The sequence below is a fragment of the Camelus ferus genome, chromosome X (genome assembly GCF_009834535.1).
Source record: "Camelus ferus isolate YT-003-E chromosome X, BCGSAC_Cfer_1.0, whole genome shotgun sequence".
Classification (NCBI taxonomy): Eukaryota; Metazoa; Chordata; class Mammalia; order Artiodactyla; family Camelidae; genus Camelus; species Camelus ferus.
Window position 1 is genome coordinate 20,542,973 of NC_045732.1, and position 18,607 is coordinate 20,561,579.

Here is an 18,607-nt window from a genome sequence, read left to right on the forward strand (position 1 = left end):
ACAGGGCCAGCGGCTTGGTCCCTCAGCAAGCCCTCTCAGAATTGTGGGGAACAAATCACAGAATTGTTCCACTGGTGATGAAGGGCGTCAGGGGGCCTTGCTCAGACTCCTTTCCCTCATCGGTCTTCTGTGGGAATGAGTGCCCAGGGGCCAAACATGGTGCTATTTGGATTTCATTATTATCTCATCAACACCCTATAATTGTGGAGTCCTGACCCTGTTTTCCAGATTAGGAATCTGGGATGCAGAAAAGATTAAGCAACTTGCTGAAAATCAAATAGTTAATAGGTAGCTGAGCTGGACTCGAAATCCAGTCTTGTCTCTTCCACTCTATGACACAACGTCATAAAAGCCACAGCATGTCCATTTTCCAGCACAGCTGGCACTCACTCCTCGCAGGGAGAGACATAGCCTGAGAGACGCGTGCACATTTCCAGCCTCTCTCCTAGCAAGGAAACCACATGGAGAGAGTTGCCCAAGATTGTTTTAATCTTCTTCCATCTACAGAAACATCTTCTAGGTCATAATCCACTAGCCATGTGAAATTTTTATCGCATCATCATCCATGGCTACTCCCACTCCAAATACCAGTTACTATGAAATTATGCCAGAACTTGGATCAAAGTATGGAGGGAAATTCAAGAAAAATTTTTATCTGATGAACTCATGGCAGAGAATCAAATTTCAGAGGGAGTTCCAGATTCTAGTATATTAAAAAACAATCTATAACTTTACTGTGAGGAGAGTACTTTATTAGAACAAATAAAACAGACTGAGCTCTGCTGGGACACAGGGGTCATGCTAATGTGTGAGCCAAGGAGAGTCTTTTCTTGCTTTAGTAGAAAAGATAATAATCTGCAAATCACTAGCATCTGAGGTTGGCTTGATTTAAAATGCACCTAGATATAGAAAAAGTTCCAGGAAATCACTGTATTTATAGCTTGCCTGCATTAGTCAGTGGAAAGGCTCTTGCTGCTCCCAAAATAACACTTGGGACGGCTCTGCATCCTCGCACTCTCACTAACATGAAGGCATGGCCCTCACCTGCTGTTCCGCAGGCTCCCCAGGAGGACGTCTCCTCTTCGAGGGGAGCAGACAGGCCCCTCCAGCCTTTCCACCTCCAGCCCAGCTGTGCAGCAGCTGGCTCAACAAAGTCCCAATCCCAGAAGCCCCAGCCTACCTGAAGGAGCCCTTGCCCTAGACACCCACACCAAATACCGAAGCATCAGTCAGATTTCAAAAGCAGAGCCCCTTAGCATTAAGTCCTACAGGACCCTCACTGGAAAGGTAAAATGCAGAAAACTGTGGCCAGGCATTGATCACCAAGATCCTTCACAGAAACGGCATAAGCATCTGAGGAAGTGACAGATGGCAATCTTGTATACAAATTATCATGAGGCAGAGAACAAAACCGCGGCCACACGCTCACTGGGCTGTCTGGGGTTGAAACATTTTCATCCTCTTGGTACAGAACTTCCTAAGTCTTGGTCCACAGCAAGTGTGGGCGAGGCTCCAGACACATGTGATACCTATCTGCCTAGAAATGCCTTCCCTCCCAAGAACACCACAGCACTGTGGAGACCTTCCCAGGACAGGAAATGGCCGGGTCTGCTCGTTCTCTGGACTCACAGAGGCCTCCGTGGCAGACACCCATCCACTGACTCCCACAGGAAAGGGAAGGGCTGGGGTGCAGAGGGCACTTCACCTGGCACACTGGGCTGGAAGACTTTATTCAGATCCAAGGAGGAGGCTCTGGAATGGGTTTTCTGTGGCCGCGGTGGCGGGGTGGGAGGGTCCTCGCCCCTTTTCATGGCCTCTTCTATGGAGGTGCTAGAATAAGATCTGCAGCAAAATAAGGGAAGGTCAGAAGGGAGACAGCAAAGCTTCACTCAGCGAAGTTGGGCTGAAACGGAAAATACCCACAGAAGTCAAAGTGGCTGCAAAGGCCTGGCAAGCGCCCGGAGCAGCCACGCGCTGTACTGGAGCTCAGATGCCACACCACCTGCAGCAAGCACCCAACCCCAACCCAGATCAGAACCTTCTTTAACCTCTTTGCTCTTATTACACCTTAACCAGAGGAAAAGCTTTCTGTAAATTCAAATCTGTTTCCATTGAAACTGTTAACAAGAATAACATGCTAACCCTTCCACTTAGGTCCTTCCATGCTTTAACAGAAGGGCTTCGCGGTATTAGCTGACTGCAGAACTTTTCTCCTGTTTACATGCAAATGTGATAACAGACACATATGGAACTGGGACAGACAGGCTGAAAGTAAGAATCAGATGTTCAACAGAATATGCCACAAATGAAATTCAGAGAAGGAAAATACACATCGAGCGGGTTGAAGGGTCTTGGTTGTCTTACCAAGAGAAACATGGGTTTGGGGAAATTTTCAAAGCTAAAGCCACCTCTTAACCTTCTCCCTCAATCTGTAACAAGGCAGGAGCAATTTCTGAGATTATAACTCCAATTAATGGCATTTAGTGAAAAGGGAACTAGGTCACTTGCTAGAGGTCACATAGCTAGAAAGTTGCTTGAATTTGATCCAAACTCCAGCCTCTCACTGTTTCTAAATTTCATTTTCAAAATGTTCTGATACTATGAGCCAGAGAAGAAAACTTCAGGCAGGAGTAACTAGACTATTTACTAGAGACCTACTTATTCTCTAAATTAATTCAACCCACTACATTAGTCCATTGCTTAGGAACAGGTTTGTGGATGAGTTCCCAATTTGATTTTCTAAGAAGTGGACGTGCATGTCTTACATCTGTTCTATTTAGCCTCTCGGCTAACTTCACGTCAAAGAAGAAAATGACCTTTGAATCAGAGATGTATCCTAGAGACAGATTAACCTCAGAAAACCGTTCTTGGTATTTAGCTATTACAGTAGCGCTCATGAAATTAGAATCTATCAACTACTGTTAAGCAACTTCAATTCTTAGTAAAGCTGGTTTTGACGCGGCAAGTTTTTATCTTTCTAAATAAGTTCCTCAAGGTTTCTTTGTGGTAGTCGAGAGTTTTGTTTGTCATGCAAGGTTGCAATCTTTAATAAAGCCACCATAATGGCATGTGACATGCTCTGGGGTGGTCCCTGTAGCATAACTGGCAAGACAGGCAAGGCAAAGGCATGCAGGCGCTAGCAGGAAGAGGGCTCTGGTACTTTCAAGCAGAATAAAAGGGAACTGACAGAAAAGGACAACGGAGGTTTCAAATGCGAACTCTTGATTTAAAAAGGAAATGAGAGACCCTAGCTAGAAATAAAAAGAACTTTCTATGCTAGATATAGCTTTAGTGACATTTTTCACTCAAAAAGGAAAAATAATAACGTGTGTATAAATCATGTGCATGTGATCCTGTGGTGTGTGTATATATACACACATACAGTTGAGTACACTATCTCATACCACATCTTATTCCATTTTATTTCCATATATAACCTGTGTATTTACATTTTCATATGGAAAGTTAAATGAGTATCAAATAAGTAATACTATAAAACTATGACTGCAACCAATTAAAATATAAATGCAGGGAATCAACAAAATGATGAATATAATAGTGTCAGAAGGGTGATTTTCCCTCTTTCTCTTCCATTTCCACAATGCTTTATTATTCTAAAAAGGAAGATAAAAATAATTCAATTTTATTGGTCTTGGTAAAGGCCCAGTAAGGAAGAGTGAAAATAAAAACATCCAAATTAGACCAAGAGAATAACATATAAAATTTAGCCAGAGATATTAATAATAGAATAAGTGACTGAGATTTTGTCATTTCACTTGCTTTGGGAAGGAAAGTCAGTAGAAGGAAAAACTGTGAGGTTCAATTTACAGTTAACATAGTACACATGAGCAGATTTCTGCTGTTCAGAAAAGGATTTTCCTACTACGAGGGCAGATAAATGTTACTATTCCTACTTTCTAAAGCCAGTACAGACTAATTTGTAAAAGACCCATTCATCCTTTAAAAACAGGATGAGTAAACATGGTGGCCATAGAGAGAAATAATGACTATACCTTTTTTTGGTAACAAAATGAATTGGTACGAATTGGTACTGTATCTATTATTTTCTTTAAATATGAACATATATAGCTGAACCTTCTATAAACAAGGAAACAAAACTCCAATCTGGAGAATCCAGACATAGAAGATAAACTAAGGGGGTAACTCTGTGATTTACAAGGAGACGAGATTTCCTTAAATGGCAGTATTTCAAGCATATAAAATATGGTCAGGTGTAAATTCACTTTCTCAGGAATGCATCTAGTAGCCAAAAAAGGAAAAAATTCACTAAGAGCTAAGGCAAAACTTAGAAAGCACACGCAGCGTCCTGTCTTCCACCGCAGTCTACTGGTGAAGAGTGGTCCCAATTCCATTCCCTTCTTTCAGGTTCTAGTAGGTCCATTAGTGTTTCTGTATTTCTCCTCGCTCCTCCTGCCTGCCGTCTGATGTCAACCACAGCACTGCCTTACTAGCTGTCGCTCTTCAACTAGTCTCTACTGATTTAAAAACTGTGAAGCTGAGAAGAGGCTCTAAGAGGATGCAACAGACATAAGCACTGCTTACCTGAAGCTCTGGGCCTCACTGAAATCGCCAAAGCATTTTCCTTCCCTACTCTAGATTTCACCACCCAGACTTCTTACTTTTTGGCGGTCACCTTGTCACGGTAGGAAATGTCAATGTTAGGTATCTTTTGTCCATATTTCCTTCTTTTCAAAGCTGCTTCCCCCTATTCATTATCAGCCCACAACAGGTAGCTCCTATCATACAGCCACTTCTTCACGTCACGTGACCAGAGAGCAGCAGCCCCATCTTCCCGCACAAAGAAACACAGAAACTAGTCTCCCCACACTGCGCTGTGCTGCAGGCTCCAGCCAGGCCCCTAGGGATGCAAGCACTCACTCAGAGCTTCAAGTCTAAGGGAAAAGGGGATTGTGGGTTGGGCTTTGGGTTGGAAGGTTTATTTCTGGTCAGGGACAGGGCACAAAGGGCATTAAAGCAGAAATTAAACAAATAGTACCTGGATCTTGGTCTTGCTTTGAGACTGTTGGAATCCTTAGGAGTGGCTGAAACAAAGATTAGTTGTTGTTTGTTTGGGTTTCATGGCTGCAGTTAAACAGGTGTATAAGCAGCACGTGAGCTAGTACAGAACACATCAGTGGCTAAATCTGAGGTACAGGCATCTTTGTGGAGAACTTGACTGCTTCCACGTTTTCATGATTCTGTAATTTTATTTCTAAAGCTAAAGGCACAATCAATAGGAAAGAAAAAACAATACAGTTTTCCTTTTGTCAGAGCACTAGCTAAGAGGCCAATCTCAAATCTAAGTTGATTAATAAAGAAATTCCAGCCTAAAAAGACAACCCTCTCAAGAGGTTATTTATATAATGGGCTCAGACATGAAGGTTTCTTGGTCTATCGTAAGAGCCCAGTAATAGGTTTTGAACCAGTCTCCCCTAAAGGCTACCAAGAAATCTATTGGGCTACATATTTTAAGATTTTCTTAAAATACATTACCAGAAAAGCACGACCACAAGAAATCAAAGCTCCCACAATTAAGTTGACACGAGCTACGCAGCTTTTCCCATAAGAAAATATTCTTATGTCCCACATTTCTGTGACCAAATCGTACAGAGAATATTATGGAGTTAAATCATTAAAACATTTTGTCAACCGTACAACTTTTCCTACTCCAATTTAAATCATAAACTAGCTTGTTCACTACCGACATGCATGGAGCCTGCTTTCCCATCATCGTTGTTGGGAGTAATGGGAAATATTTACAAAAACATTAATCCTCTTTTTATGTTTTCAATCCTCTATGAAAACAACTTTAGAAACCACTGGCTATGCTAAGGTTTTGCAAACACTGCAACTTTTTCATCATAAAATGTCACAAAAATTCATTAAAAAAAAAACCCTGCTACTAACTAGGAACAAGAAGAAAATAGTTTGTATATTGTTTGCACAATTTTTTCCAGAAAGAAAATGTCTCGCTGCATTACCCCATCCTCTTTTACATTACTCCAAAGACAAAACCCCTCCTCGGTATGAAGCATGCTGGATTGATGATGAGCATTAAACTCCTGGGGGTAGAAAGCAGGGCAGAATGGGGGGCTGAAATGCTAACAAGGCACAAAGCAAGCCAGCAACACATACTCCCTTAGCTATGGTCAGTGGCACAAGAAAGGCACTTCTCCCAACCGAAGCATTCTGGCTTCTTGTGATGAGAACACAGGCAGCTTCCAACCTCAAACCGCTGAAAGGCCATCAGAGTCCTGGGAAGCACGGGAAGCCCGAGGAGTGCAGCATGAGCCCGGCCTCGCCCATCCTGTGCATTGGCACCTGCCCCTCCTGCAGAGCCCAGGCGGTGAGGAGAGCGGCCCTGGAGAGCCTCTCCCCCAGCCCAGCAGGCTGCCCCGGGGCTGGGCGGACGGTAGGACCGAACTCACCACAGGGCTGAGGGCTGCCCTCTGAGCAGGCCGCCCGCAGCCAGGTCCAGCTTCTCTCTCAGGCCCCACTGCCTTCCAGAAATACGAGGGCAGGAGAAGTCTTGGCCATGTTAAAAGACTATTCCCCGAACCAGACCGTGGTGACCGTTAATTCCTCTGTTCACTGCCATTATCTTTGTCTTCTTGCTGGGGTGGGAGTGGGTGTGGAAAGAGGGGTGAACCCTGCTAGTGAGAGATAGACAGACAGATGGGGTGAGGGGTGTGGCTGAGCAATGGAGACCAGGCCAGGAGTCCTGAGGCCTAGGGGCTCCTCCTGGCCATGACCCTAACTAGCTGTTACCTCTCTGAAACTCAGTTTCCTCACCTACAGAATGAAGAGAAAAATGCGGCTCCTTTCTCACACAGAGAGAAAAGGTGGTGAAGGTCCTTTAAAAAACCATGTTTTTTACAATTGCAAAATATTACTGCTGAACAGTACTCCTAACTTTTCGAGTTTATAAATCTGGTCTCTAGGACAGCAAAGGAGGTGCAGGTTGGAGCGGGGCAGTGGAAGGAGAGAACTGCTCTACCCCGCCAGACCGCAGGTGGCCGCTGGCAGTGGGGCAACTGGAGAATCAGCACAGCCATCCGAAGACGATGGTGGGAGGGTGAACAGGCCTGACGCCATCTGTGAGACCTTGAGCCATACAGAAAACAATTGCCACCGTGCTGTGTGCCCTGTTGAATTAGGCTGGAATGTGACGTTAGCTAAGAAATCCATTTGATTCCACTAATATATACTGTTTCAGCAATGAAAGGGGTACGGGCATATGAGAAAAATACGTAACAAGGAGTACCTCCAATCCCTGATGACACAGTCCCACCCCACCTGCAACCCACCGCATCCTCTGCATCACCACCACTATCATCATCACCACCACTACCCAGTGCAGAAGGAAGAGCACCACTGGGAGATGCTCCTCCTTCGCCAGCAAAACAAGATCCCAGGCAGGGCTCAGTAAGTCTCCACAGGTTTCAGATGCGAAAAAGCTGGAGAAAACTGTTCTAGTTTAGTCTTCCATTAGCCTCCAAGCCCCTGAGAGTCAGACTCAGCACTTGGGGCATGCAAGTATCTGCAAAAATGGCAAGGACATGTTGTGTTGGAATCCAGGCAGAAGCCAACAGGCGGATCATAGCTTCTCGTTGAGCAGGGGAAGGGGAAGAAGAGTGACAACTTCCTAGAACACTCCAGGCATGCCATCTTTCCGGAAAACAGAAACAGGAGAAGAGGGCGAGCCTCAAGTTTAACTCTCCAGAAGGCAGCAACTCAACTGAGGTGAACTGTCCACATGGCCTGGACAGCCATCAGAATTAGAAACCACTACCTCAAAATTCTAGAGTCTCCTGCTAGGAATGCAAACACTCCCCAGTAAAGGGGATATTAAATACATTTTCCAATGAGGGATTCCCTCAAATCCACTCTAGAAAAAAGAACAGAGGGAAGAATGAAACACAAACCACCCAGCATGCTGCCAGGCAGAATGGAAACTAAGTCAGATAGACTTCACATACTGCAGCACACCCTGATAGGTTCTGGCTGGTGACGCCGCGCCCTATTCAATGAAGGAATGTTCAAAATGACTTCTAAAGCTCATTCTCGAGAACATGTAATGCTCATGGAAAAAATAGGAAGCATTATTAGCCTCAAAGGCTGTTGGAGAAGCACAATTTAACTCTCCAAATTTAAGTAACTAGTAAAATAACACAAACTTTACAAACACTAGGACGCATCCACTTTAGCTCCAGAATTAGAGTTGGAAAGAACTGATCTCAGATGTTTGTCCCACACAAATAAAGCATTTCTCCTATGATGAAGGAACCCGAATCAGTTCCAAAAGCCAAAACTAGGCCTGAGAACTCCTACCACTCTTGGAGTCGTAGTTGATCTATATTCTTAATTTTCTATTTCTTAACATCGCTTTCTAGAGGTAGTGGTTCCCAAAATAGGCTGCACATCAGAATCACCTGGAGGGAGGGGTGCCTAAAAATACAGGTTCTTAGGCCTCATCACTGAAATCAATCATATATTCTCATTCATATTCATTCTCACTCCCTCTGCCTCTCCCTCCCCCTCCTTCTCTCTCCCTTCTTCACTCCCTCTCCCCTAACTCATTCCTCTACCTCTACCACTCTCTTTTAAACCTTTAATGAACCTGGTGTTTGGGAAATATTGTACTATATAGCATATGCCCCAATGTTATATTGACACCTTTATTTCAACTTTAAACAAAGGAAACCTGGATGATAGCTAGTTAACCAAAACAAACATGATTTACTTATTAAATATAAAGAGAAAGAACAATAAAAGAAAATGCAGCAACTCCTTTCATGTTCTCACAACCAGAGCACCAAACAGTAATGCCATCCCTAGCCAGCTTGTTTTGAACCAGGTCCATTTTGGTTCAATGATGACTCCGTCAACGAAGCTGAGGACACAGGTCCAGCCATCTCCACAGTTCACAGACGTTCTGATTCTCCAAAAACCTGGGCAAACACAACTTTTATTTTTCTCCTTGGAATCCATTCCATGTATAAGCACACTGACTTGCCTCCCTGGTGGTGAAGTATAACAAAAATATTTGAGATCTTTACTTTGGAAATGGAACACTGCACCTGGGAGCTCCTGGTGATCTACCCCATCAGCTCCTTACCCAGAAACCACAATGGCTTGTTGAAATCTTCCCAACTCCAAACCTTCTTAGTTTTACACTTAGTAACAATGAGACCCTAAATTTAAACTGAGAGATACTTTTGGTGAAATGTAAATTCAGAACTTGAGAAGAAATCACCCTCTTCTCATACGTAAAAAGAAGGAAGGGATAAAAAAGAAACCAAAAGGTTGCCTTACAGTAAAACACAAGACAAATATTTGGAGAGAAACATATTCACAGGTGAATCAGTCTTCTCACTGAGACTATGGGTGTTTTTATATTGGAAATAATTACATAAAAATATATTAAATCAGTTTTCTCCTACCTGAATCCTCAGAAATGTCCTTCGGTAAGGCTTCATCTGTAGCACTTGTCAAAGCTAACAGTGTTTTGTTTTTAAAGAACAAGAGAGAGAAAGAAAAAAGAAAAAAAAAACTATAAAATTTTACTTCTGAGGCACATTACATTAAAACAAAGAATTCCTAGTCAACACTTACAAAAACAGTGTTACAAACCTCTAAGTTGCTATAGCACCTACTAAAACAATAAAAACCTCCTAAAGTATGATAACAGGTTCTCCTACAGAGAACAAAGCGATGTTTTCAATGTTCCAGAGAGAGTGCCTCTAGTGGCTAGGAGGAATATTACCAGGAAGTATCAAATACACCCTTTCATTCCTTGCATCCATACCAAAGACAACAGGATCTCTCTGGGAGTGAGTCAGGCTTTAGTATTTTTAGAGCTTGCCAGGTTATTTAAATGGGTAGTCAAGGGTAAGTAAGACCCACTATTAAAGAGACTGATCAGAGTACTTGCTGCTACAGACAATGTCCAGTTCTGCCTGTCTCTCCTATGCAAATATTTAAATAGAGAGCATTTAATTATTGTTTCCTAATGGGAAATGTATTTTTCATGTTTAACTCCCAAAGTTGCATCTATGGCAGGCCTCGACAATAAAAACTGAAATAGCCTCACCGACTTTCAGTCCCTTCAGAAAAGCCTTTCATTAATGGGTAGTGAATCAATATCAGATAACAGAAGGAACACTGGCTTGAGATTTAGAATATCTTGATTCTTACCTCTGCTCTTTTCCTTACTATGCAAATGTTTCATTCTCCTGAACTTGAGTTTACTCATCTCTAAATTTTAGGTGATAAAACATACCAGCCTCCATTAATACGGTGTATGAGGAGGGACCTGATAGATTATAAAGCATTGTATATGGGCGTGGAGGGGGGGGGAGCCTCCTCCTGCTCTTCTAGAAATTCCCAGGCCACCTCATCTCTGTGCCCTGTGGTGGCCATAACATGGATACTGTGCTGCACTGCTCTCACCCGCCCAGTAAGATAGGCAAATTGTTGCTGGGCTCCACATCATAGCCCCAGACCAACAAAGTCACAGAAAATAAAGCCTAGGGACAGAAAGTCTCTCCAGAAGATAACTTCCGCAAGGATTAGACCTGTGTAAAAACGTGCATTTATACTGAGGTTCTGGGATCACATCAGCCAACACAAGATGTTATGCTCTCAAATCTTGCAGTTTCCAGTCACTTCATAATTAGCACAACCAGATTCCAATGTCAGGTGTCAGAGTAGCCTGAGGGTCAGCAGTGAGCAAGGGGCCAATGAGGTGAAGAGCTTTGGACACTCAAGCTCTTGTTACCACCTTATGAACTATAGTTCTGTGACAACAATTTGAACTACTTAATCCATCCAAATACGTTCATCTACTGAAAAATGTCCTCATATGCTCTAGAAGCCAGCCATTCTAAAAGAAGTAGATTAAGAAATATAGATAAAATATCCCTAAAGGGAGAAAACTCATTTTCATACCTTGTTTGTCATCACCGGTCACATCTTGGGTAGGGGCAGGAAAGTCAGCCATATCTTTAACAGACAGCTTCTTGGAAAAGAAAAGCAAGTTAATTATATGGGTTGGAATGGAAATTAAGTGATGTGCAGTGTATGATGAAAATGTTTTTAAAAGCTATATATCTTGCCAATATTTCTGTCTTCAATAAACCCTGACATTTAATACTATTTTATTTTTTTAGGTTTCTAGTGAGGAGTAAGTTAATTTGTATTGAAAACTTACATACACAGAGGAAAATAATGTATGAGATTGAGGCATATGTATAAACCACACATTGTATCTGAATCTGTGTGGGATACATCCAGAGTATCATGTAGCATTTGCCCATTCAGTGGAGAACAAACTTGTGTTCTAGTACTTTTTCACAGGCAGAGAGAGGTTCTGACAAGTGACCCCATAATGTGGGTATTTACCAGGATGTGATATGCACAGGGTGTTCACCCTGATTCAAATAGCCTCCTGGCCATAAAATAAGAGAATTTTACTGGTGAGCAGAACAAAATTTTCTGCTAACTCACTTATAGGAGAAGTCTTCACTTATACTAGTAAGATGAATACCCAAATTGGTCAGGTATTGATTAGTTTAAAATTCTGTTTAAAATCTACTAACTATAATTGCTTATAAACTCTCAACTAACATGTACTCTATCCTCTGATAAGATTAAAGGCTAATACATATTCATGTTTGATATATATATATATATATATATAAACAAATTCCAGAAAGATATATACAAATTGAAGGGTTATTGGGTAGGTAGAGGATACGGATTAAGAGGAGGTGTCACTATTGCTTTTTGATAGTCTTTTTATTTTAAACATATTCAAAAAATCAAATAAAGATAAATTTTAAAACTTAAAGAAGTAGAGTAAATTCCTGGAGCTATCTGGTGCTCCAAAAGGTTAAGTGGTTTACCTCTCAGGATCTGAACAGCCCAAGAGAGATAAGCAATACCTCTGCTTTCAAACTGTTTGAAAGAATGGAGTTACAATACTGCTTGGTGGTAACCTGATCTAGGGTTTAACAATGCTCAGGCAAGTCATTCTTGGCATTGCAATGAAGCCTCCAGACGTAATTTAGAACAGAGAATGTATCTTCAACTGTACCTTTCTTTCATTTTCTTGTCCTACCTGGATTATAAACCAGATCCTTAGCAGAATAAAATAATTTAGGAGTAGAAAATATAAATAAAAAGAAATCCAAAAGAACACTATTGAAAGAAATTTTTAAAATCTAAATAAATGGAAAGACATCCCACGCTCATGGGTCAGGAAACTTAATACTGGTAAGATGGTAATACTCCCTAAATTCATCTACATATTTGATGCAATCCTTGCATTTTTGCAGAATTTGACCAGCTGGTCCTAAATTTCATATAAAAATGCAAGGAGCCCAGAATAACAAAAATGTTCTTAAAAAAGAAGAACAAAGTTGAAGGATTCACACTTCCCAAATTCAAAACTTACCAAAAAGTTACAGTAATCAAGGCAGTACAGCACTCACATAATGACAGACATATAGATCAGTTGAAAAGAATTGAGAATCCACAAATAAGTTCTCACATTTACAGTCAACTAATTGTCAACAAGGGTGCAAAACAATTCAGTAGGAGAAAAATTTTTTTTCAGTAAATGATGCTGGAACAACTCAATATTCATATACAAAAGAATGAAGTTGGACCTTTTCTTCACAGCATACACAAAAATTAACTCAAAATGGATCGCAGACCTAAATGAAAGGCCTAGAACTATAAAACTCCTAGGAGAAAGCACAGGAATATATCTTCATGATCCTGTATTAGGCAATAGTTTCTTCACTATGACATCAAAAGCACAGGCAACAAAAGAAAAAAGTAGATAAATTAAACTTCATCAAAATACAAAAACATTTGTGTTACAAAGGACACTACCCAAGGAAGGGAAAAAACAAAGAGAAAATACTCTCAAATTACATATCTAATAAGGGATTTATATCCAGAATACATAAAGAACACTTACAACTCAATAATAAACAACCTAGTTTATAAATGAACAAAGGATTTGAATAGATATTTCACCAAAGAAGGTATACAAATGACTAATAAGCACGTAAAAAGATGCTCAGTATCAGTTGTCATTAGGAAATTCAAATCAAAACCACAATGAGATACCACTTCACTCCCACAAGGATGCCTAAAATCAAAAAGACAGATAGTAGCAAGTGTTAACAAGGATGTTAACCCTCATACATGGCTAGTAGGGGAATGTAAAATGGTGCAGGTACTTTCGAAAGTAGTTTGATAGTTTCTCAAAAAGTTAAACACAAGTTACAATATGATGCAACAATTCCACTCCTAGGTATATACTCAAGAGAGCTGAAAACATATGTCTACACAAACACTTGCACATGAACATTCACAGCAGCATTTTTTTCTAGCAGCCCAAAAGTGGAAGCAACCCAAATGTCCATCAGCTGAAGAATGAACAAACAAAATGTGGTATATCAATACAATGGAATGCTATTCAGCAATAAAAAGGAATGAAGCACTGACACCTACTACAAACTGAATGAACTTTAAAACATTATACAAAGTTAGTTCTCATCACAAGGAAAAAAAGTTTTTTCTAATTCTTTAATGTTGTGTCTATGTGAAACGATACATGTTCACTAAACTTATCACAGTAATCACTTCAAGATGTGTATAAGTCAAATCACTTTGCTGAACACCTTAAACTTATACAGTGCTATATGTTAACTGAATCTCAATAAAACTAGAAGAACAAAAAAACAAACATTATACTAAGTAAAAGAAGCCTGTCATAAAAGACCACATAGTATGTGATTCTATTTATATGAAATGCCCAGAATAAGTAAATTCAGAGACAGGAAATAGCTTCGTGATTACTAGAAGCCAGGGGAAGAGGGGAATAGTAAATGACTGTTAATGGCTACAGGCTTTCTTTTTGGAGTGAAGATGTTCTAAAATTAGACTATAGTGATGGTTCCACAACCGTTAATATACTAAAAACCACTGAACTACATACTTTAGATGAGTATGGTATGTGAATTACATCTCAATAAGCCTGTTTACAAAAGAAAGATCTACTAATCTAAGAAACACTGCTGAAGAGGAGTATAGGTGAAATTACAAACTTTAATTCTTAATGGAAATAAGTACATGATTAACAGCCCTGCTGTCTTTAGACAAAGATGTACTTCTGAGGAAACTTCTCACGACCTGAATCAGCTACAGCTCCATTCACAACAAACACCTACGCGGAGTCATCCCTCATAGGGCTGGTACCAAGATCTATTTAAATTCCATGCATCCATTCCTGAGAGATTAAAAGACTGGTACAAAGAAGAATGAATTAAACAGTTTAGAAAAACATGAAATATATAATCATTAGCTACTAAAATCTGATCTATACTTTTTGAATGTCCAAACCATCAATTAACCTCATTACTTTGCCCCTGAATTGTGTTTATTATATCATTATCTAAACATACCCCACACCCCAAAAAATAAGTTTTATTGGGAAAGAGTGTTTTGTGTGTTTTTCTTTTGCTTTCTTGTTTGAATGGGTCAAAGCAAAGACTAGGTAGCTTTTAACCCACATCACCACACTCCCAGAGGAGTCAGTTAAAGTACAGGTGTCCCTCAGTATCTGCAGGGGATTGGTTCCACGATCTTCCATAGACACCAAAATCCATGGATGCTTGTGTAAAATGGTGCAGTATTTTCATATAACCTATGCACATCCTCCCACATACTTTAAATCATCTCTAGATTACTTATAATACCTAATACAATGCAAATGCTATGTAAATAGTTGTCAGCATGCAGCAAATTCAAGTTTTGCGTACTGAAACTTTTAGGAACATTTTCCCCCTAATATTTGCCTTCCACGGCTGGTTCAATCTTCAGACTTCATAGCCACTTGTATATTTGCTCCTTTCTTTTTAGACAGATGATAAATGACTACATGGGGGGAAAGCCACATGAGTCAGTAATTAATTTCTCCCCCCCAAAAAATGATGTGACTTCTGTGACTTCTATCATTTGTCTCTGTTGGAATGGCAAAGACCATCGATATCATGGCAAGTTGGAATAAAACATTTAACTAGAAAGAATAAGAATTATGAGATTTTTAATAAAACACCTAAAACATCATAATTTTACACAAGCAAGGGGATCCAAAGCAAAAACAAAACAAAACAAAATAAAGAAACAAACAAACAGAACAAAATAGGGCAACTGCCTAAGAGTTGTACAGATGTCTGTCCTGATCTGACAAACTTCTCTGGACACTGTCAACAACCCGAGTCTACCGAGGGCTATGAAAAATGGCTAATATCTTATCTGCTTCACCATCATACGCACTCTATAGAAAAAGAAACTGAAAACGCCAAAACTCTTCAAATGCACATCTATCACTCCTCCTGAAATCACTTTCTCTCTTTCCCACGAATAGAAATCTGCTGAGGAAAGTAACATGGAGGCTGCAAGCCCAAGAAAGAGAAGCAGGGAGGCCAAGAGAGATGTTACAAGAGGGAGAACTACAGAAGTAGGCATGATTGGCTCGGAGAGGAGCCGAGGATGGCATCCACAACACACGCTATAGGCATGAGAGCCTCATGGGAAAGAATAAACAATCACACAGTTAGTTGTAAGACATTTTTTTAAACTGCCTGTATCCTGCCTTGACTTCTATCATCTTGCAATGGTTAGAGGAGTGTAACAGGAGCCTGTGAATAAACCTCCATTTATTAAACATTTCCAGATTTTTTGCAGGATGGGAAGAGCAGATATCTTAAGTAGACATCACAGGAATCATAACGGTGATGATGATGATGATAGTACTGATATTAACAACAGCTATAATGACCTCCAGGTACTGATGCAGACTTCACACCTAAGGACCACTAAGCACTCAGCTAAGCCCTGCATCTATGACCCAGCATTATGGGAATTTCTCTTGGGGAATCAACCAAATCAATCTTCATTTGGTCCAAAAACTAAAAACCCTGTGAGGAAAGGCAGTTTTGAATGTGATTTCGGGCCCTCACATTTAGTTCTCAAACCTCCTCTCAAAACTATTCTGATTCATTATACCAGGTTAATACTCAGCTACTTAAAATACAACTTTACCATGTTTACTTCAGAACTAAAGCTTGGTTCAAGTAAATAACCTGGCTCACATTTTTCTGGCTTAGTTTGGCTATACACAAATTTCACCTCTAGAAGATCAAGAGACTACTTTACTTATTTCACCAAATCTAGTTTTAGGGGGGAAAGGGTGGGAAAAAGATAACTATAGATGTGCCTGGTATCCAGATTTGAAATGCTGAGCTTCAAAGCAAGTACTAAGTATGAAGAGAAAATGTTATGAAAGCAGATTTTCCAGAGTTTGTAAAGAACAGAGGCTAATGGATTTTATTGTACACATGTCCCTACTTATTAACATCTGAAGATCTTTTACCTCCATCCGATTCAAGTCACGGGGTTGTTGGTTTGCTGGCATTGACTCCGAATAAGAATCAAACAACGTACATTCCCACTTGGGCTTAGGAAAGGCTAAGAAGAAACAAAAAGAATACATAAGAGTACATACTATAGTCAGAGTGGTCATTGTTTCCTATCAGCTTTTCTGTGCCTACTAAATATATCAAGGAAATTAGCCAGCTCCGAAATACTAGTGATGGCACTAATCACACGGAGGCAGTATTTTAAGTTCTTTACACATACAACCTGGTACTTCACTCATCCCCATTTTACACGTGATGAGACTAAGGAGCAAGGAAGTTAAGCACCTTACTCAAGGTCATAGAGCCAGCAAATAAAGAGCAGGGACATGAACGGCCAGCAGTCCTACCGGCAGGTCCCTGCCTTCAGCCTTTCACGTTTTAACATAGTCGTCATTTTCCACATGAACCATCACTACCACAATACTTCAGTTTTAAGTATGCTACTAGAAAGATTTTTAAACGGCAGCAACTATGGTGATAGTTTTAATACCATATACATTAACTGAGAAAATACTTCATTTTAGCTATTACTATTGGAAATAGACAAGATTCTACATGTATCGAAGAAAACTTTATGAAATACTCATTTCTTTTGGTTAGCAGGAATAACAAAAATAAAAGCACAAGTTCTTGCTGATTTCCAGCAGTGAAATAAGCATTACACTATGGGTTTCTTCCAACACAGTACAGGGACAGGGGCTGTCAGATGGGTGGCTGAATGGATCAGCGTAAGAAAAGCCATGCTACTGAGTAAGCTAACACACTGAGCACTCACACTATTTCCTAAAATCAGATTCTGTTTCATCACTTTTGTCACGAAGTAAGTTTACAAAAAATATCTCAGCAATTAGAAAATTTATCAATATTCCAAACAGGAAAAGCAGTTTGTGGTAGACAATAAACAGCAGCTACAAATCAAATTTGTCAAGACCAACTACTAAGAAATCAAAATTTTAATGCCATGTTTAAAAAATTTTTTGAATCAAATATTAAAAATAGATCAGCATTGTTTTTAATCTTTTCTCACCCTCTCATCCCCATCAGAGTTTGAAATGCCAACTCCCCTCTGGGTAAAGTACTGGCCACTGAGTAAGAGCAATCACATGCAACAGAGTACAAGTACCTTAAATTGTTCATCTGCTTACTCGGGTCTGAATTTCACTGATAGCAGGTGGGGCAAACCTCGGGCCCTGGTGAGGTGATCTTTCTGAGTATACCTGGTGGTCTCAAGCTTTCCCTGGTAAAAACTCAGCAAAACACTTTTCCAAGCATGCACCGTTCCTCAATTCACCCCAAGAGCAGTTTTAACCAAGAAAAGACTTCTCTTTCTAGTTTACCAATCAGTGATCTGACTAGAATTATATGACTAATGCTTTATCATGAGGGGTTCTTGCTGTGTAGAAAGCTAAGAATTTCAAAAACTACAAATGACATCAATTAACTGTTAAATCTCTCTCCTGCATGTCCCCATCTCTCCACCCCCACCGTCACTTCCCCAGTGCTAGCCTCCCACAGCTCCAGACTGGACTGCTGCCATAACCTGCTCTTCTGGTTTCCACCCTCGACCCTCAAAACCTGCTCGCTGGTCGACAACCAGCATGATCATTTCAAACACCAAATCTGATTGTGTCACTTTCCTGCTTAAAACACATCAACATCACTGCCCGTGATGTGTTTGTTCCCCACCTTGCTCTTTAGCCTCACCCCAGCCCCTCCAGCCACTGCTCCCTGTGAACTTTACATGAGTCCCCAGCTCCCAGCGCCCTCTCAGGGAGGGCCTCTGCAGCGCACCTGCTGTCCCCTCTGCCAGGAGCCCACGCTTCCCCGTTCTTCACTTGCAGCCCTTAGCTCATCCTTCTCGTCTCAGCAAAAACTTTTAAGGAAGTCTCCTCCGTAAAGTGCTGTGTCCTCTGACCACAGCTGGACTTCCGTTCAGAGCACCTCTCTCTGGCTCCAATTACCGGTACAGGACTTTAGCTCAGGTCCTCTAACTGCCGGCAAGTTCCATGATGGTAGGAACGCTCTTTTATACAGCATTCCAACCACAGAGAGTAACACGGGGCCTCTCACACAGTAAGTAACAAATA

At 40.7% G+C, this 18,607-nt stretch overlaps 1 protein-coding gene across 1 annotated transcript in view; it reads right to left on the reverse strand.

Annotated features, from left to right (window-relative positions):
• REPS2 (RALBP1 associated Eps domain containing 2) overlaps positions 1-18,607 on the reverse strand; it is a 131,269-nt gene that overhangs the window by 63,369 nt on the left and 49,293 nt on the right. The window contains exons 8-12 of the mRNA XM_032475655.1: positions 16,475-16,569; positions 10,972-11,041; positions 9,465-9,518; positions 5,018-5,063; positions 1,630-1,842 (exon numbers count right to left, since the gene is read on the reverse strand). Of these exons, the coding sequence (XP_032331546.1) occupies positions 1,630-1,842; positions 5,018-5,063; positions 9,465-9,518; positions 10,972-11,041; positions 16,475-16,569 (478 nt within the window). The remainder of the gene's footprint in view (positions 1-1,629; positions 1,843-5,017; positions 5,064-9,464; positions 9,519-10,971; positions 11,042-16,474; positions 16,570-18,607) is intronic.